General features: G+C 41.5%; 2 protein-coding genes across 2 annotated transcripts; one reads left to right on the forward strand and one right to left on the reverse strand.

Annotated features, from left to right (window-relative positions):
• The first annotated feature begins 2708 nt into the window (after positions 1–2708).
• LOC131193309 (EMI domain-containing protein 1-like) lies at positions 2709–7771 on the forward strand. Its single transcript, XM_058173343.1, has 4 exons — positions 2709–2738; positions 4159–4226; positions 5059–5720; positions 7655–7771. Exons 2-3 carry the CDS (start codon positions 4173–4175, stop codon positions 5689–5691), a joined length of 687 nt encoding a protein of 228 aa, XP_058029326.1. The 5' UTR covers positions 2709–2738; positions 4159–4172; the 3' UTR covers positions 5692–5720; positions 7655–7771.
• Positions 7772–13680: 5909 nt separating this feature from the next.
• SMR3A (submaxillary gland androgen regulated protein 3A) lies at positions 13681–19084 on the reverse strand. Its single transcript, XM_058168038.1, has 4 exons — positions 18976–19084; positions 17272–17339; positions 15311–15956; positions 13681–13821 (listed from the first exon to the last, which is right to left on the reverse strand). Exons 1-3 carry the CDS (start codon positions 19082–19084, stop codon positions 15342–15344), a joined length of 792 nt encoding a protein of 263 aa, XP_058024021.1. The 3' UTR covers positions 13681–13821; positions 15311–15341.
• Positions 19085–20262: the final 1178 nt, after the last annotated feature.

Genomic DNA, 20262 nt, shown 5'->3' on the forward strand with positions numbered 1-20262 from the left:
CATGTTCTGGTTTATTTGCTTACAGTAAATGCCACTCCATTTTTCCCCCCTCATATCATGTTCTAAATAATAGACAGTGAATGCTCAGATTTGAAAAAGCCATTGTTTGAGTGGTGAAGCTCGCTGACACAAAGGAGACAGTGGTGAAATCTGAACTGGTTTACTACCAGTTCGCTGGCTGCACATCACACACCAAATGTGAGGTGCATGCGGGCACGCAGTGCACACCAAAAGGAGGCATGGGTAAGTAAAACAGCGTGCGCAGGGGGAGTGATCCGCTGTGGCATGTGATCTTTTTTTTTTACTTTTAAAAGCATTTTTTACAACCTATTCAGGCGAAAAAAATGCTTTTAAAAGTTAAAAAAGGCTCTGGTGATCAGGCAGCTCAGCTGTGATCATCAGAGCCTTTTTTATCTTTTAAAAGCATTTTTTACAATCTATTCGGATGAAAAAAATGCTTTTAAAAGTAAAAAAGGGGTCTGATGATCAGGCAGCTCAGCTGTGATCGTCAGAACCCCTTTTTTTACCTTTTAAAAGCATTTTTAAAAGAAGTGGCAAGTGGGCGATTGGGCGATTGGGTGGGCATGGAAGGGGGAGCAAGGGTTTTTGCTACCGGTTCTTCGAACCACTCGCCACCATTGCTATCGGATTGTCTGATCCGGTCCAAACCGGAAGCATTTCACCCCTGCAAGGAGATCAATTTCCGATCTGATCATCTCTCGTTTGACAATTTCTGATTTACCCTGACTCATTCCTCTGACATTCCATGTGGCTTTCCAATATATCTCTGCACAACACAGACATTTGCTTATGCCACTGGCTGCCTCAGCAACGAGGATTCCACTTGTCCTACTGTTGGATACCATATATGACATGTTTGAAACCCTTTTCATAGAATTTATTTGGTGACTACTTTGTGGAGCAGGTTGCCTGTAGCTCACTTTTTGACAGCTGCCAGGGACACCAACTGCTATTGATAAAGGACCCCAACATATATGCAACCCTAAAATACCAATAAGTTCTGTGTGTACCTATACTGCTCATATGATTCTGTAAGGATGTTGTAATGCTAATGGAAAAATTACTTCTATGTGAAAGCAGAAGTTATCTTGCTTGGCTGAGGCTTGTGTTGCAAACTTAGGGAAATATTTCTACATATTGTAACTGTTTACATCTTAACTTTTTAACCCTGAAATGTTCTGAACAAGAATAGGGTACTGGAGTTGACTAATGACACGTGTCAGAGGATGTCTCGTGTCGTGAAAGGTGACTTAAGGTGTAAGATAACTGCCATATATAGACATGTTAACTATAAACCAATTATGTACCATTTCGTGTTTTCCTGCTTTCTACTTTCTGTATTTGAAGCTATAAAAGTATAGGCTTGGGTGGTGCCAGGGGTTCAGATTTTCTTTTCCACGCAAGTGGAGGTCTGTGCCTATTTGCGCAAATAATTTAATAAATACTTCCTGTTTTTCTAATCCTTTGTGGTATTTTCTCCTCCACCAGAAAAGGTGGGTGTCGTCCCATATCACTATGGTCCTTGTCACCTCGGGTGACGACCCACCCAGTATGGGATTTCTGTTTTGTTGTCTCATCATGGTTAATGCATTGTGGATATTCTTAGTCTGGCTCCTCAGTTGAGACCTGTCTGGCTTGGGTGACCCTATTGGTATACTTTCTGGTGGTATAGCTCCAGCAGGGCTTTCAACCTTAACAGAACTCACAAGCCTCTCAAAGAGGTATTCACATGGAGGGGAAACAAACCAATTAAGAATGTGAAAACAGTTACGCAAAAGGTCTAAAGTGTGTTTAAATCAGTGGTGGGATTCAAGTAATTTAACTATTGGTTCTCTGCCCTAATGATTTCTTCCAACAACCAGTTTGCCAAACTGCTCAGAAAGTTAACAACCGGTTCTCCCGAAATGGTGCGAACTGGCTGAATCCCACCACTAGTTTAAAAATCCAAGACTTCCTTAAAACTTTAGGAAAGGTAGGATAACAGTATGACTTAGAACAAATCACACACAATATCTACTTAACCAGACTCTTAATTAAAGACACATATTATAAACTAGTATCAGAAGATTCTAAGAAACGACACCAAGCGTAACTGAAGAGGAAAGGAGTTACAGAATCAAATTGCTTATGAAGTTTGCTTTCACCACAAAGTAAAATTGTGAGTAGCGTAGGTGATATGGGTGGTGATGTAGAAATTTAATAATGAGTAAAATACAATGAAATTCTGGAACATATTGGACTGGAGAGTCTAAAGAAATTCTAGGGTTGTAGACTAAATTGGGAAATTGAGAAAAAAAAGTCCAGAACAAAGAAATAGCAAAGGATTTTCATGTCATATTAGAAAAGAGCATGTATTCATGGAGTCATTATGAATCCAGCTTGACTTGAAGGTAACTTTACTTGTATTCAAAGAAACTCTTTAAATCTGTTGCTGCATCACTACCATCAACTCCTAAGAAGAAATTTCTAAAGTGCCTTGCCCAGCTTTGAAAGACCATCTTCTGGAAGCCACAAAAGATTGCAAAACAGAGCAAATTTGAAGATTATTACAAGTGTACTTGGAAGAGATCAGAGCAAAAGTCTTCTAACCACAGAAGATGTGTGGTTAGATGATCTACCTAATCCCAGGAAGTTTCAGAGAGTATATAAGCACTGCCACTTCACCTCAGATCATCACTCCAAGAGAGCGGAACTAAAACTTCATCGCAAAGGAAAAAGTAAGTCAAAATATATTTGTTTTCATGCTTCCTCAGCTCTTCTTTGGCAAACAGAATTACTGATATGAAGAGCTGCATAAATATCAGCTTGTGGGCTTCAATCACTTTGAGATACTTTGAAATCAGTGGGGGATATGGAAATAGCTATACCTGCTTAACCTTTTCACTGAAATCAATTTACTTATAGCAGAGGTGTCAAACTCGTGTCATCAAGTTGTTGTAATGTGACGTATCGTGACTTTTTCCCCCTTCGCTAAACTGGGGGTGGAGGTGGCCTGTACGTGATGCATCCGGCTTGCGGCCTGTGAGTTTGACACCCCTGACTTATAGCTACTTTGCACCCCAGTTTTTTATATTGCTCTGCTTCTTGTAATATTTTGGTCTATATAAGAAACATAATATTCATTTTAAAGTGATCAGATAGTCAGCCATGTTTTTAGAAGAGCAGGTTCTTTGCCGTTCCTTATTTTATTTCCCTCTTTTCTTCCCCTACTTTGTCAGAGCAAGTCAAAATCAGATTCATCTTCTAGATAGCAAATGTTTCATGTATCGGAAGGTTATATTTCTTCACGTGTACATTCCAAATTCAGAAGATCAGACATATTGTCCTAGGGCTATAGGAGAGTACTGTTTGTTTGTTTGTTTGTTTGTTTGTTTGTTTGTTTGTTTGTTTTCTTCTTTTACCATGATGAATAAAGAGGAGTATTAAAGTATTTATATAAAATAGTAATATTTTTTCTATTCTATTTCCAATGCTTGTAGTCAAGTAAAGTTGGATATTAAGGAATCAGTCACTGAGCCACCTAAGGTTTTTCTCTGTGTGTTAGAAATTCAGTTGTTTTCTCATGAAGCAAGAGCCTCCATATCCTGAATGCAGCCACTCAGAGGATTTTGCCCAAAAGCTTTGGAAGGGTGCAATCTCAAAAGTCTAATGAATCCACATTGATCAAGATCATTAATGTCTCTAGTGTCTCTGTCTCTTAAATATAAATCAGAAGATTCAGTTCGGACTCTGATACAGCCAATGGGAGGGGCCAATGATTACATTTGCTTTAAAATAATTAGCATGTTTTCCAGAGAACACTAAAGTTTTTTTATCATTGATATTCATCAGAAATCAACACATAATTATATCATTTTCTTAAACACAATTGGGGAGAGCCATGAGATCCAGGAAACAAAATTCCAGATTATTATTATTATTATTATTATTATTATTATTATTATTATTATTATTATTATTATTATTATTATTATTATTAATTTGATTTCTATACCGCCCTTCTCCTACTCCCTCATAGTAGGAGAGAGTTCTAATAGTTATTTGGAGACCAACAGTTCTTTTCTTGAGCGGCATGAATTAACTTGGCATTCTGTTACCTAACTGTTAATAGTAACTAATAATGAATTGTTCTTATAGGTTTATCCAACCAAATGAAGATTGTGATTCTTCTTGCCTGGCTTTTGGCCATCACTGTTCCTTTTGAGGTATCCATATTATAGATTGTGATTGCATGTCAGGAATATATAGGATTCATTTAATGCTTGAAAAAAAAATAACTGCAAAGTTTTGGAGAGTCAGAGGGCATGTGGTGCTTATGGAATTGGTTGGACAGAATGTTAATTTTCTGAATGTTTGAAAGTTCAGTGAGGGAAGTCAGCATTATTATTCCACCTTGCAAATAGAGGCTGGGATGGAGGAATCGGAGACAGAGAAAGGGAAAGAAATGTTCAATCCTTGTAGGAAGTTGCAGAACTTGCAGAGACTTCAGCCAGCTCCTCCTGCTCATTAGCATGGAGCAGTGTTTCCCAACCTTGATATTTTAAGAAGTGTGCACGGCTTGCTAAGGAAATCTAGGAGTTGAAATCTACAAATCTTACAGTTGCCAAGGCTGAGAAACAGTGACATACAGTAGAGACTTCAAAGTAAGTATTTTCTGTTAAAAGATTTCCAAACATGGATTTGGGTCAATGTCATTTGAAGTCTTGGAAGGCAACAACCTGCTAGGGAACATTAGCGTCTACAATCCCATGACCTACTAAACCAGCTTAAAACTGGGGAGCAGATTTTCCTTGTAGACTTCCAGATACATGGATAAAGGCAAAATGCTTGCTTGGAGCTCTTGTGGTGAGCTGCAGTTTTTGCTGATGGTTGGCTTAATTTGACTTGGGGAATCAGTTCTGTAAATAGTACTGCTGATCGAATGATTTCATAAAAAACAGTTATCACCTCAAATGAAATATTGTAAAATCATTATATCTACAACTTGTAATCTCATTTTAATCTAATTTTTACTTCATGTTTTTCCTTCTCTTCCAGGCCCGCCCTAGAGAAATTGAAAGCAATGAACGATGGCCATTCCCATTTCATCCATCACCTCCAACTCTGGGCAATCCACCTCAAAACCAACCTTTAAATTCTGGGTTTTGTTATCCAAAGGAGATAGTTTACCCTCTAATAATGGCTGTAATAGAACTAGCAAGGAATGCTGCTGCTAGGCCTCCTAGTCCCCCAGGGCCTCTAGGACCTCCCAGACCCCCAGGGTTTCCAAAGCTTCCAGGACCTCCCAGATTCCCAGGGTTTCCAGGTCCCCCAGGGCCTCCCAGACCTCAAAGACCTCAAAGACCTCAAGTGCCTGAGGGGCCTATGGGTCCTGTATGGCCCATGGGTCCTGAGGGTCACCCTGGTCTCATACCTCCTGAGAGCCCTCCACAACCCATAAATCCTGAAAGTTTTCCATGGCCCATGAGTCCTGACAGCCACCACCAAGACATGAATTCTGAAGGCCCCATGGGGCCCGACAGCCACTACCAAGACATGAGTCCTGAAGGCCCCGTGGGGCCCAAGGATCATGACAGCCACCCCCATGACATGAGTCCTGAAGATCCCATGGAGCCCATGAATTCTGAGCACCACCCCCAAGGCATGTGGCCTCATGTGGAGTCCGTGTAAAGTGGAGGCAAAACCTGCTTTGTTGATTGGTAAGTCCTGTCGAAACATTTCATATCGGAAGGGAATATTCTTGTAGGCTACATTCCAAGATGGCCAATAGTTTTAGCCTTCCCAAAGGACAGGGAAGTTGTTTCTTCAGGCATTGGCCCAGGATGGAATGGAATCATGGAATTAACAAAATGAATCGTTCTGGGATGTTGGAATGTGTATGTTGGAGGGGGGGGTTTGGCGTTTTTGTTTTCCTTGCTGTAAGCCATCAAGGATCACTCTGTGAGAGATAGGTGGTTATATAACTTATACCAAGAGTACCAAGAGATGAAAATCTTTGGATGAAGCTATCTTGTACAAGAACCAGAAAACAATTCCTCACTGTTTGCCCAGTTTGGTTCTTCTGTAGAGGAGGTGCTCAAATATTTTCAGGTGGTAAAAACTTACTTTTTAAAAAAAAAATCTAATAATTTCCATAACCCCAGTCAAGTGCTGAATCCCAGTCAACCAGTGATGAAAAGCGAATATGTTGAAGTAAAGTTTGTGGTATTCTTGACAATATAGTTTTACTTTATAACAAGAAGGCCTAAATTCTTAGTAATATATTATATACTGTAGTAATGTATTATATACTTAGTAATATATTATTTTCTGAACCACCTGCTGCCATTGCTACCGGATCGCGTGATCCGGTCCGAACCAGGAGCATTTCACCACTGTGTTGGAGGGGTGAGTGGGGCTGGTGGTTTTTTTCTCTCTCTCTTGTTGTAAGCCATCAAGCTTCACTTTGTGAGAGGTAGATGGTATTTAACTTCTGCTCTTTACCAAGAGATGAAAAGCTATGTTGCCAAGAACCACCAAACAACTATTGCCCAGTTTGGTTCTTCTGCAGTAGAGGTACTGAAACATTTTCAAGTTGTAGCACCTGATTTAAAAAAAAAAATCTGATAATTACCAGAACCCTAGTTACGTGATGAAGGCCTAGAGATGAAAAAGCAAATATGTTCAATTAAAGTTTGTGGTATCCTTGATAGTATAGTTTTATTTTATAAGAAGAAGGCCTAACTCCTGGGTAATATATTATATACTGGGTAATGTTGTATATTGTTGGGTAATATATTATTTACTCTACTCTGTGAAATATACTATAGAAAATAGATACATTAACATTTACATAAAAGGCATAACAGAGCTGCTCCATCCATTCCTCTGACATTGTCTCTGACAACATTCTCACATCTCTTGGCCCATGGCAAAGGAGGTTTACCTATTAAATGATATATAATCTTGCAGATGGACAACTAAGCTGATTTTGAGAAAAAGAGACATTGTGCTGAGTTACGGGAGACAGTTTCCACTTTTATGCCCTGTCATATCTCAGTCAAAGCAAACGATTTTCAAAAGGCCTGTGGAAATGAAGTACGCTGCAGTGTTGAACCGCTTCTCATGGCAGATTTGGGGCTCATTTTACCCCTCATCCAAAGGATCAGGTAGCTGGAAGAGGTTTCTGTGAATGAGCTTCAGAAAATGAAAATGTCAAGCAGGGCCATCAGCTGGACAATGGCAGAACAAGATGACAAATCTGGCATTGGGGGCAAACCTGATCTTCTCTTGCTGGTGGATAGAGAAGATACTACAGGGCCACTGATCATTGTTCCCATGGCTGGGAGCAGAGTAGGTTCTTAATCCCTTGATGTTCTGAATCAAAGAGGAGAAATGGAGAAAAAGAAGGAATTACCCTTTGAGTGAGGTCCCAAATCTGCTTTCTCAAATACAATATTTCCATTGAAGAACACATTGGGAATGGGGAGTACGTGTATGTTGAGAAAGGCTGCTAAGAGCTAATGAATATAATTGATACCCTGTAGCATAATTGATGGTCTGCCACTCAAGGAATAATATCTAACTTAAGGGAACTCTTAGTCTAAGTCATAAAAGACTGAAATAATTCCTGATAATCTTTTTTTTTCTGTAGATTTTGTTGAGAAGCTGTTCGGATGATATCTAGAAGACTTTTTATGTTTGTTTCTGGCACAGCTGTATCCTGATTTCAGCTGACTTTTTAAAGCATTGCAATGTATTCCTTTAAATAAATTTGGCCAGCTTTATACTTCTTCTTCTATATTTTTTATATTCTATAATCTATATTCTATCTATATATTATATTCTATATTATATTCTTTTTTATATTCTATATATTCTATATTTTTATTTATATTTGTGCATGTGTAGATGAGGATGGATTTGTTTACAAATGAGATGGAAAAAGATTGGCCTTTGGAGCTGGGCGGAATGGACAATTGGACAGTCACCTGGCCCTGCTTGCTTCACCCCAGCTCTCCCGCCCCAGCCAACCCACCATGTGGGTGTTCATCCCTGGCTGCCCCTACTCTATAGCTCCTCCAATGCCACTCCTCCCCCATTGCTCTTCAAATTCCATGTCACCCCAGGAGACTGGCTGAGAGAGAATTAGCCACAGTCAATTCACTGTGTGGGACAATTAGCTTTCCATCTTGGTGGCCAATCCATGTGCCAAGGAGTGAGCCTCTGCCTTCTCATTGGATGTGGCATGCAGAGTGGGTGCTGGTTGGGTGGCTAGGGGCCTCTGGCCCTGGGATTTTTCAAAAGGCTGTGTCCCGGGAAACAGGGGTCACAGCAGTTGTTGTGTGAGGCAATCAGGCTGCTCCTCCGACCAGTCATGCCATCCCAGAGGCTGCACAACACCTGGCCACCCCCCAAAAGGGAGGGCGATGGACTCCCCCCTGCCTCAACATCCCACTGCCTACCCACTACCATGCTACCACGTTGGACCCAGAGGGGAGAATCTGCCCTGCGGAGCAGCTTTGCAGTGTTGCCCAGGATCAGTGGTGCTGCTGTAGTCCGGTGACAGGTGAAGCTCAGTTGTATGGCAGCCCAGTCACCTGGCCAGCCAGCTGACCAGCTCACCATCACACAGAGAGGCAAAGAAAATGTCAAGTTTCCAACTAATGAACTCAAACAAATCCAAACTCTGAGGCTCGAATCCACCTCAAATTACTTCTTTATTGAGTACATCATATTGGCACTGATTAAAGGAAAACCAACTCTAAATAGTTCCCATGGTTTCAGTATAATTAAAAGAAGAAATAAACTCATCCCCAAGTGTCACAGGGTCACGTTGGCCAATTGTGTCAATTGGCAGGTTCTCCAAGCTCTCTTCCCCAACCTGATCTGTTCTCTGTGGAGATGACCTTGGTTCCTACAAGAAAGCTGTCTGTTGTGAGGTATTACAACCTCCTTCTCCCCCACCCCCATTCCCCTTCTGTGTGGCAACTGAGGAACTGTAAAATGGCTTCTGCCAAGTTAGGTTCGAAGTTGACAGAAAGGCCCTTGCCTTGTGTCCCTCACAGAATACAGGATCTCTCACAGGGAAACCCCTCAGACACCCCTGAGAAACAGCAGGCGGGCAGTGGTGGGTGTCCTCCTCACTTGAGGGGGCTTCATCAATGCTTCTGTACTCACCAACAATGTGAGGGAGGAGTGCTCATAATTCTCCCTTCCCCAATAAACAACTTTCCAAGGAGGAAAGGAAAAGCCTACTAAGCAATTCTCTTCCATGGATGGGGGCTTCTTCTTCTTTGGGCAGGCTCAGAGCTCAAGAAAATAAACCATGGTGTGCAGTGGTGGATTTCAAATTTTTTACTACTGGTTATGAGGGTGTGGCTTGGTGGGTGTGGCTTGGTGGGCATGGCAGGGGACAGATACTGTAAAATCTCCATTCCCATCCCACTCCACTCCAGGGGAAGGTTACTGCAAAATCCCCATTTCCTCCCAATCAGCTGGGACTTGGGAGGCAGAGAATAAATGGGGCCAGACAGAATTTTTACTACCAGTTCTCCGAACTACTAAAAATTTCCACTACCAGTTCTCCAGAACTGGTCAGAACCTGCTGAAACCCACCTCTGATGGTGTGGCATCTTTGACTTCAAGCAGTTTCAAACAGGCCTACTTTGGTCCTATTTCCTACCCCAGAAACAATGAAAGGATGAGGGGGGATATTTACTGCAGAGCAGGGGTCCAATGTGGGATAAAAATGTAGCAGATTCCAAGCCTCTTGAAACCTCAGGGGGCCACCCCATCTGCTGCATCCTGCCAAAATATGGAGCTCTCCACACATGCTGGATTAAAGCCCTCACGGTCCACAATGGGCCAGAATGGGTGCTACAATCCATCAGGCCTGAAAGGGACCAGACTGGGTTAAGCTGCTCTATACTTTTTAGAAACCTTCAGAAAATTTCCTCCTTGGTTGAATTAAGAAATACTTCTTTGACAAGCATTAAAAATGGGATCTTTCACCCAGATGTTGGGCCTCATATCTCAAGGTAGTTCCATGAACCATACTTTTAAACACCTTACGTATGCAGGGTATGTGCACCAGGTCTGCCCTGCCTGCTGCAAAATACAGTGGGGGGATTTCACACTGCTTTTCCCTTTTAGATAGGAAAAGTCTTTTCTCAGTCTTGGTTCTACCTTCCACCTTCCTTGCATTATTATGGGCAGGGAAAATTCCCTGGAAAAACTTGATCCTGCTTTCCTGCTCCCAGACCAGAAATCTCTTGTTCTGCCTCAAATGAAGATGACAATTTTGGGAGTTTGGTTAGTAGCTGGCTAGACCTGGTGTGCAGACAACCTTTTTTCCCGAAATACAGTCATAAAATTTGAATCTCCTGCTGGAGCTGGCGGCTCTCATGGCAGGCGCCTTTGCACATTGGCAAGTCTCAATAGAATGAGACTATTGCCTTACACACTGTAAGCCGCCCTGAGTCTTCGGAGAAGGGCGGGATATAAATGTAAATAATAATAATAATAATAATAATAATAATAATAATAATAATAATAATAATAATAATAATAATAATAATAATAATGCTGGACAAGCGATCTGGCCTCCAGCAAGGTAGGTTTATCGCTTCCTTTTGAAACGCCACAGCAGGAATCGTGTTTGACAATTTCACCTAACAGCGAGTTCAGAAAAATACCCGATAAGGGGAGGTGGATCTTGCGTGGCCAAGCCATAAGCATCCACCCCACCAGCCAAGAACCGTTTCTTGGAAGCAGGAGATTTAGGGACATGCAAAGGCAGCCTTGATTTTTCAGAACGTAGTTCAGAACTTTGAAAAGAAGGGAGGATCTGCCCTCCAGCTCAAGATATAAGCACAACAAGAGAGGAAAATGAAATCCTCTCTCCATGTTCTGTAGCAGGCAGGGCAGACCTGGTTCACACATCTTTGCATACCTAAGATGTTTAAAAGTGTGGCTGATGAAGTAGTCCTAAAACTTCCTTCAGAAATGGTGCCCAACGCCTGGGTGAAAGATCTCATTTTTTATTGCTTGACAAAGAAGTATTTCTTAATTCACAGAAGGAGAAAATTTGCCTGAGACTTCTAAACAGAGAGCAGCTTATTTATTTGTGTTTATTTATTTGTCAATCATATATAAGATAACAGGTAAAAGTATAAACATCATTTGGATACATGGAAAGAGTAAGAGTAAAAAGGAATATTAGGACAGGGACAGTAGACACGCTATGCAGCGCCCCTTACAGACCTCTTAGGAATGGGGTGAGGTCAACAGTAGACAGTTTAAGCTTAAAGTTTTGGGGGTTTGGGGAAGAAACTACAGAGTCAGGTAGTGCATTCCAGGCATTGACCGCTCTTTTGCTGAAGTCATATTTTCTGCAATCAAGTTTGGAGCGATTTACCTTGAGTTTGTATCTATTATTTGCTCATGTATTGCTGTGGTTGAAGCTGAAGTAGTCACTGACAGGTAGGACATTGTGGTAGATAATTTTATGTACTATGCTTAGGTCAGATTGAAGCTTAATCCAGACTGGACATTTCCCGCCTGCTGGACTACAGTGTCCATCCTGGTGGTGGAGCATAGGGACTTTAATTCAGCATGTGTGGAGGGCTCCATGTTTTGGCAGGATGCAGAGGATGGGGTGGCCAGCTGAGGTTTCAAGAGGTTTGGAATCTGCTATACTTTTACCCCAGGTTGGATCACTGCTCTGCAGTAAATATCGCACCCCCTCCCCCCCGCAATCCTTTCATTGTTTCTGAGTTGGGGAATGCAGAGCAAAGTGGCTTTGCTTGAAACTGCTTCAAATCAAAGACGCCACGCCTTGGTTTATTTTCTTGAGTTCTGAGCCTGCCCAGAGAAGAAGCAGCCCCCGCCCATGGAAGAGAGTTGCTCAGTAGGCTTTACTCTTCATCTTTGGAAAGTCACTTTTTTGGGGGAAGGGAGAGTTATGACCAGTCCTCCCTCCTGCTGCTAGCAACAGAGGTGGGTTTCAACAGGTTCAGACCAGTTCTGGAGAACCGGTAGTGGAAATTTTGAGTAGTTCAGAGAACCGGTAGTAAAAATTCTGGCTGGCCCTGCCCTCATCTATTCTCTGCCTCCCGAGTCCCAGCTGATTGGGAGGGAATGGGCATTTTGCAGTATCCTTCCCCTACCATGCCCACCAAGCCACACCCACAGAACTGGTAGTAAAAAAATTTGAAACGCACCACTGACTAGCAAGTACAGAGACTAATGTAGAAGATTCATTGGTGCCTTTTGGGGCATTCTGCCTTTTGGGGAAGGGGCTGATATCTGAACAAACTTTTACAGGGAAGGTCTGAAGCCCCCTTGAGGGATGAAGACACTCTACCCACCAACCACCTGCTGTCTCTGGGGCATCCGAGAGGCTTCCCTGCCAGGGACACTGTAGCCTAGCTGCCCATTCTCAGCTGTCCTGGTTGGCCTCACCAGCTTTGGCAGAGCTCAGTTTGGCTGGAGAGGTGCGAGGAGGGAGCCTACTGGACACAGCCTATCATGCCACGAGCTTAAAACATATCTATTTATCTGCGCAGGACTGGATTAGATTTTAAATTTATACGGGTTTTAATGGGTTTTATTATTTATATTGTTCTTTTTTAACTATTTGGCTGTGTAGAATAAGTTTTTTAATTGATATTTTATTCTGTATTTATATGTACCTTTTTATTTGCCTGTGAACCGCCCTGAGTCCCTAGGGAGATAGGGCGGTATACAAATACGATAAATAATAATAATAATAATAATAATAATAATAATAATAATCTTGGAGGGTCTGCGGAGGCTGGCCACCACTGGCCATCCGAAGAAATATGGTTGGGGAAGAGGGGCCCAGGAAGGCCCTTGGCTGCATCCTCGGTGACTCTGCCTCTTCTCCACTATGCCAGGCAGGGGTGCGGGGGAAGTGCCTCTCTCTACATATCCACCTGCTACTCTGCCCAGCATGGCACTGGACTGGAGCGCTGCCACTGGTCCCAGGCAAGGCAGCAGCTGAGCAAACAGACTCTGCAGGGCAGACTCTCCCCTCCAAGTCTCAGGTGATGGTGCTGCACTGGGCAGTCAGTGAAGGTGGCGAGGCAGGGTGAAGCCCATTGCCTTCCATTTTAGGAGTGACAAGGCGCTATGGCACCACTAGGAAGGTGCACCTGGCAGAGAGGAGCGGCCTGATTACAACCACCATGTCCCCCGCCTCCCAGCACACAGCCTTTTGAAAAAGCTGGTGCCTGAGGGGGCTGCCCATCCCATCCATCTCTGTGTGGTGTATCCAATGATAAGGCAAAGGCCCACTCCCCAGCACATGAATTGGCCACCGGGTTGCAGAACTAATTGTCATGCATGGTGAATTGGCCACAGTGATTTGTCTCGTAGCCAGTCTCCAAGAGCAGCATGGAAGTTGAGGAACAATGGGGGAGGAGTGGTGGGGGAGGAGTGAAGAAGGAGGGGCAGCCAGGGATGAACACCCATGGAGGGTTGGCTGGGATGGGAGGGCTGGGATAAAGTAGGCAGGGCTAGATGACTGTAGCCAATTCTCTATTCCACCCAGCTCCAAAGGCCAGTCTTTGGCAATTGCTTCCCACCTCATTTGTAAACAAACATATCCTCATCTACATATGCACAAATATAAATAAAAATATAGAAGAAGGAATATAAAGCTGGTCAAATTTATTTATTGCAAACATATTGCAAAGCTTTAAAAAAAATCAGTCTAATTCAGGGTCATTCATTCAGCTGTGCCAGAAACAAAAAAAATGTCTTCTAGGTATCTTGCAAACAGCATTTCAACAAAATCTACAAAAAAATAAAAATTAAAAAAAGATTATCAGGAATTATTTCAGACCTTTATGACTAAACTAAATTTTCCCTGCCTATTTCCTAAGTTAAATATTATCCCTTGAGTGGCAGAGCATCGATTATGCTACAGGGTATCAATTATGTTCTTTAGCTCTTAGCAGCCTTTCTCAATTTACACTTACTCCCCATTCCCCATGGGTTCAAACTGCCTGAAAGACATTGTATTTGAGAAAGCAGATTTAGGCCCTCACTCAAAGGGTAATTCCTTCTTTTTCTCCATTTCTCCTCTTTGATTCAGATTGTCAAAGGACTAAGGATCAGGGGAATAGTCCACTCTGCTCATGGCCACAGGAACAATGATCAGTGGCCCTGTAGCATCTTCTCTATCCACCAGCAAGAGAAGATCAGGTTTGCCCCCAATGCCAGATTCTGATTTGTCATCTTGTTCTGCCATTGTCCAACTGATGGCCCTTCTTGACATTTCCATTTTGTGAAGCTCATTCACAGAAACCTCTTCCAGCTACCTGATCCTTTGGATGTGGGGTGAAATGAGCCCCAAATGCACCATGAGTGGTTCAACACTGCAGTGTACTTCATTTCCACAGGCCTTTTGAAAATCCTTTGCTTTGACTGATATATGACAGGGCATAAAAGTGGAAACTGTCTCCCGTAACTCAGCACAATGTCTCTTTATCTCAAAATCAGCCTAGTTATCCATCTGCAAGATTATATATCATTCAATAGGTAAACCTCCTTTGCCATGGACCAAGAGATGTGGGAATGTTGCCAGAGACAATGTTACCAGAGGAATGGAATGGAGCAGCTGTGTTATGCCTTTTATTTAAATGTTAATGTATCTATTTTCTATGGTATACTACATAGAGCATAATAATATAGTACCCAATACTATACAATATTACCCAGTATATAATATATTACCCGGGAGTTAGGCCTTCTTGTTATAAAATAAAACTATACTATCAAGGATACCACAAATTTTAATTGAACATATTTGCTTTTTCATCTCTAGGCCTTCATCACGTGACCAGGGTTCTGATAATTATCAGATTTTTTTTAAAAAAAAATCAGGTGTTACAACTTGAAAATGTTTCAGTACTTCTACTACAGAAGAACCAAACTGGGCAATAGTTGTTTGGTGGTTCTTGGCAACATAGCTTTTCATCTCTTGGTAAAGAGCAGAAGTTAAATACCATCTATCTCTCACAAAGTGAAGCTTGATGGCTTACAGCAAGCGAGAGAGGGGGGGAAAACAGCAGCCCCATCTCACCCCCTCCAACACATACACCCCAAGGTCCCAGAACCATTCACATTGCTAATTCTGTGACTTCACCCCATCCTAGACCAATGCTTGAGAAAACAGCTGTCCTGTCCTTCAGGAAGGCTAATAATATCAGTCATCATGGAATGGGAGTATGAATAGCCCACAGCCATATTCCCTTCTGGTGTGAAATGTCTCAGGACTTACCAATCAACAAAAACAGGATTTTGCCTCCACTCTACACAGGGACCTCAGCAGGAAATATGCCTAGGGGGTGATACTCAGGATCCATGGGCTCCATGGGGCTTTCAGGACTCATGGGTTGTGGAGTGCTCTCAGGACTTATGGGTTGTGGAGTGCTCTCAGGACTCATGGGTTGTGGGGTGCTCTCAGGACTCATGGGTTGTGGGGTACTTTCAGGACTCATGGGTTGTGGGGTGCTCTCAGGACTTATGGGTTGTGGAGTGCTCTCAGGACTCATGGGTTGTGGGGTGCTCTCAGGACTCATGGGTTGTGGGGTACTCTCAGGACTTATGGGTGGTGGGATACTGTCAGGACTCAAGGGCCATGGGAAGTTTTCAGGATTTATGGGGCCAGGAGGACCCTCAGGATCCATGGGCCACACAGGTCTCATAGGCACCTCAGGCCCTGTTGGCCCTGGGGGTCCAGGAGGCCCAGCAGGAATATAAATTATTAGATCTATGAAAGCCCTTATTAAAGGGTCAACTATCTCCTTTGGATAGCAATTTAAAGATTGGTTTTGAGGTGGATCACTCAGAATTGGGTAGTTTGGATGTGATGGATAAAATGGGAATGGCAGTTGTTCACTGCTTTCAATTTCTATAGGGTGGGCCTAGAAGAGAAGGAGAAAAATGACGAAAAAATAAGATTAAAATGATTTTAGAAAATGAGATCAGAAGTTGTAAATATAATGATTTTACAATATTTCACTTGAGGTGATATCTGTTTTTTATGAAAGCATTCCATCACCAATATTATTGCAGAACTGATTCCCCAAGTCAAATCAAGCCAGCCATCAGCCAAGATTGCAGCCCATCACAAGAGCACTAAGCAAGCATTTTGATTGCCTTTGGCCAGGTATCTGGAAGTCCATATGAATAATCAGTTTTAAGTTGGTTTAGTAGGTCATGGGATTGTAGAAGCTGACCTCCCCCAGCAAACTGTTGCCTTCCAAGACTTCAAGTGACTTCACATTGACCCACATCCACCTTTGGAAATCTTTTAAAAGGCAATACTTTGAAAACTCTACCTTATGAGACTGTTTCTCAATCTTGGCAACCATATGTGGTGGAGATTTCAATTCCCAGAATTCCCCAGCCAGTCAACCATATATATGAATGTTGCCAAGATTGAGAAACACTGCTCCATGCCAACGAGGAGGAAGATCTGTTTCAAGTCTCTGCAGATGATGAACTTCCTATATGAATTGAACATTCTCTATCACTCTGTGTCTCTATGATTCCTCTATCCCAGCCCCTAATTCAGCGGTTCTCAACCTGTGGGTCGGGACCTCGTTGGGGGTCGAATGACGATTTGCCAGGGGTCGCCTAAGACCATCGGAAATATGGGAAGTATACTTGCGAGTCGAAGAATCACACTCCAATGGTTGACTCCACAAGCCAGCTGCAGGGTCTTCAAATCACTAGTCGAATTCGGCTTCAGGCGCAATGAATTAAAAAAGAGAGAAATCTTTGCTCTGATGTCTCCCTCTCAAGCCAGCTGCAATCACTCCCAATTGCTAGCCTAATCTGGCTTCAGGCGCTATAAACTTAATAGGGGAGGAGTCTCCGCTTTAATGCCTCCATCCTCAAGGCAATCACAAGCAGTTCAGATCGCTAGCCTATACGGCTTCAGGCGCGATAAATTCAAAACGAAAATAATGTTATGGTTGGGGTCGCCACATCGTGAGGAATTGTATTAAAGGGGTCGCAGCACTATAAAGGTTGAGAACCACTGCCCTAATTGCAAGGTGGAATAATAATGCTGACTTCCCTCACTGAACCTTCAGACATGAAACGAGAAAATGAATATTCTGCCCAACCAATTCCATAATAACCAGATGGCCTTCTGACTCTCCAAAACTTTGCAGTTATTTTTTCTCAAGCATTAAATGGATCCTACATGCAATCACAATATGGGTACAGTACCTCAAAAGGAACAATGATGGCCAAAAGGCAGGCAAGAAGAATCACAATCTTCATTTTGTTGAATAAACCTGTAAGAAGAATTAGTTATTAGTTATTTACAGTTAATTGAGTGCCAAGTTAATGCATGCCGCTCAAGAAAAAATTGTTGGTTTCCAAATTACTATTAGAACTCCCTCCTACCATGAGATGGACATCTGGAATTTTGCTTCCCAGATCTCATGGCTCTACCCAATTGTGTTTAACAAAGTAATATATGGTAATCATGTGTTGATTTCTAATGAGTATCAATGATTTTAAAAAGTTTTTAGTGTTCTCTGGAAAACATGCTAATTATTTTAAAGCAAATGTAATCATTGGCCCCTCCCATTGGTTGTATCAGAGTCCGAACTGAATCTCCTGATTTATATTTAAGAGAAAGACTCTAGAGACATTAATGATCTTGATCAATGTGGATTCATTAGACTTTTGAGATTGCACCCTTCCAAAGCTTTTGGGCAGAATCCTCTGAGTGGCTACATTCAGGATATGGACCTTCTTGCTTCATGAGAAAACAACTGAATTTCTAACACAGAGAGAAAAACATAGGTGGCTCAGTGACTGATTCCTTAATATCCAAGCTTTGATATTGACTACAAGCATTGGAAATAGAATAGAAAAAATATTACTCTTTTATATAAATACATTAATGTTCCTCTTTGTTCATCATGGTAAAAAGAAGAGTTAAAATATAAACAGAAATTTAAATAAACACTACTCTCCTATGGCCCTCTCTCTCCACTAGTCTCCTATGGCCCTAGGACAATATGTCTTCTGAATTTGGAATGTAAATGTGAAGGAATATAACCTTTCCATACATGAAATATTTGCTATCTAGAAGATGAATCTGATTTTGACTTGCTCTGACAAAGCAGGGGAAGAAAAGAAGAAAATAAAACAAGGAAGGGCAAAGAGCCTGCTCTTCTAAAAACATGACTGACTATTTGACCACTTTAAAATGAATAGTATAGGAGTTTCATATAGGAGTTGACTAAAATATTACAAGAAGCAGCACAATATCAAAAACTGGGGTGCAAAGTAGCTATAAGTCAGTGGTGTCAAACTTGCAGCCCGCAAGCCAGATGCATTACACACTGCCCACCTCCACCCCTTGTTTAGTGAAGGGGGGGAAAGTCACAATATGTCACATTACAACAACATGATGACACGAGTTTGACACCCCTGCTATAGGTAAATTGATTTCAGAATAGAATAGAATAGAATAGAATAGAATAGAATAGAATAGAATAGAATAGAATAGAATAGAATAGAATAGAATTTTTATTGGCCAAGTGTGATTGGACACACAAGGAATTTGTCTTGGTGCATATGCTCTCAGTGTACATAAAAGAAAAGATACGTTCATCAAGGTACAACATTTACAACACAATTGATGGTCAGTATATCAATATAAATCATAAGGATTGCCAGCAACAAGTTACAGTCATACAGTCATAAGTGGAAAGAGATTGGTGATGGGAACTATGAGAAGATTAATAGAAGTGAAAAGGTTAAGCAAGTATTGCTATTTCTATATCCCCCACTCATTTCAAAATATCTCAAAGTGATCAAAATTAATAAGTCGGTATTTATGCAGCTCTTCAAAATAGTAATTCTGTTTGTCAAATAATAGCTGAGGAAGCCTTAAAACAATGTATTCTGACTTACCTTTTTTTTTTGCGATGAAGTTTTGGTTCTGCTTTCTTGGAGAGATGATCTGAGGTGAAGTGGCAATGCTTATATACTCTCTGAAACTTCCTGGGATTAGGTGGATCATCTAACCACACATCTTCTGTGGTTAGAAGACTTTTACTCTGATCTCTTCCAAGTACGCATGTAATCATTTTCAAATTTGCTCTATTTTGAAATCTTTTGTGGCTTCCAGAAGATGGTTTTGCAAAGTTGGGCATGGCACTTTAGAAATTTCTCCTTAGGAGTTGATACAAGGTAAACAAATGGAGTGGCATTTACCGTAAGCAAGAAACTTGCTAGATCAGTGGATATATTGTCAACTGTCAATGACCAAATTATGACCATCAGAATTCCTGCCAAGCCCCTCAACATCACAGTTATAGAATAGAATAGAATAGAATAGAATAGAATAGAATAGAATAGAATAGAATAGAATAGAATAGAATAGAATAGAATAGAATAGAATTTGTCTTGGTGCATATGCTCTCAGTGTACATAAAGAAAAGATACGTTCATTAAGAATCATAAGGTACAACACTTAATGATAGTCATAGGGTACAGATAAGCAATTAGGAAACAATATCAATATAAATCATAAGGATACAAGCAACAAAATTACAGTCATACACTCATAAGTGGGTGATGGGAACAATGAGAAGATTAATAGTAGTGCAGACAGTAAATAGTTGACAGTGTTGAGGGAATTATTACTCAGTGTTGAGTAAATAGTTGACAGTGTTGAGGGAATTATTTGTTTAGCAGAGTGATGGCTAAACTGTTCAGGGAAAAACTGTTCTTCTGTCTAATTGTTCAGGTGTGCAGTGCTCTGTAGCATCGTTTTGAGGGTAGGAGTTGAAACAGTTTATGTCCAAAATGTGAGGGGTCTGTAAGTATTTTCACAGCCCTCTTTTTGACTCATGCAGTATATAAATCCTCAATGGAAGGCAGGTTGGTACCAATTATCCAAGTCTATGCCCCAGTGACTGCTGTAACAGAGCTTTTATGCCATGGTCCAAGAAACTCTGAAACAAGTGCCCAAAAGACATTGTATACATTTTGGGCAAGTTCAATGCAAACGCTGGCAAACAAATGGAGACCAGGCATCACTGGTCATTTTGGACTAGGTGAGAGGAACAGTACAGAGATCATTTGATACAATTTTGCCAAGAAAACAATTTACATCATGAATATATGATCACAAGTATTGCCGCTTATACAAGTGGAGCCCATCGAATGGATTTCACTGTAATCAGATTGTCTATG

This window comes from Ahaetulla prasina, chromosome 2 (assembly GCF_028640845.1).
Source record: "Ahaetulla prasina isolate Xishuangbanna chromosome 2, ASM2864084v1, whole genome shotgun sequence".
Lineage (NCBI taxonomy): Eukaryota > Metazoa > Chordata > Lepidosauria > Squamata > Colubridae > Ahaetulla > Ahaetulla prasina.

Coding starts and splice junctions, on each gene's coding strand:
- LOC131193309 (XM_058173343.1), top strand. CDS start 4,173: ATGAAGATTGTGATTCTTCTTGCCTGGCTTTTGGCCATCACTGTTCCT. Junction 4,227..5,058: donor CCATCACTGTTCCTTTTGAG/GTATCCATATTA, acceptor CTTCTCTTCCAG/GCCCGCCCTAGAGAAATTGA.
- SMR3A (XM_058168038.1), bottom strand. CDS start 19,084: ATGATCCACCTAATCCCAGGAAGTTTCAGAGAGTATATAAGCATTGCC. Junction 17,340..18,975: donor CTTCATCGCAAAAAAAAAAG/GTAAGTCAGAAT, acceptor TTCTTCTTACAG/GTTTATTCAACAAAATGAAG. Junction 15,957..17,271: donor CCATCATTGTTCCTTTTGAG/GTACTGTACCCA, acceptor CTTCTCTTCTAG/GCCCACCCTATAGAAATTGA.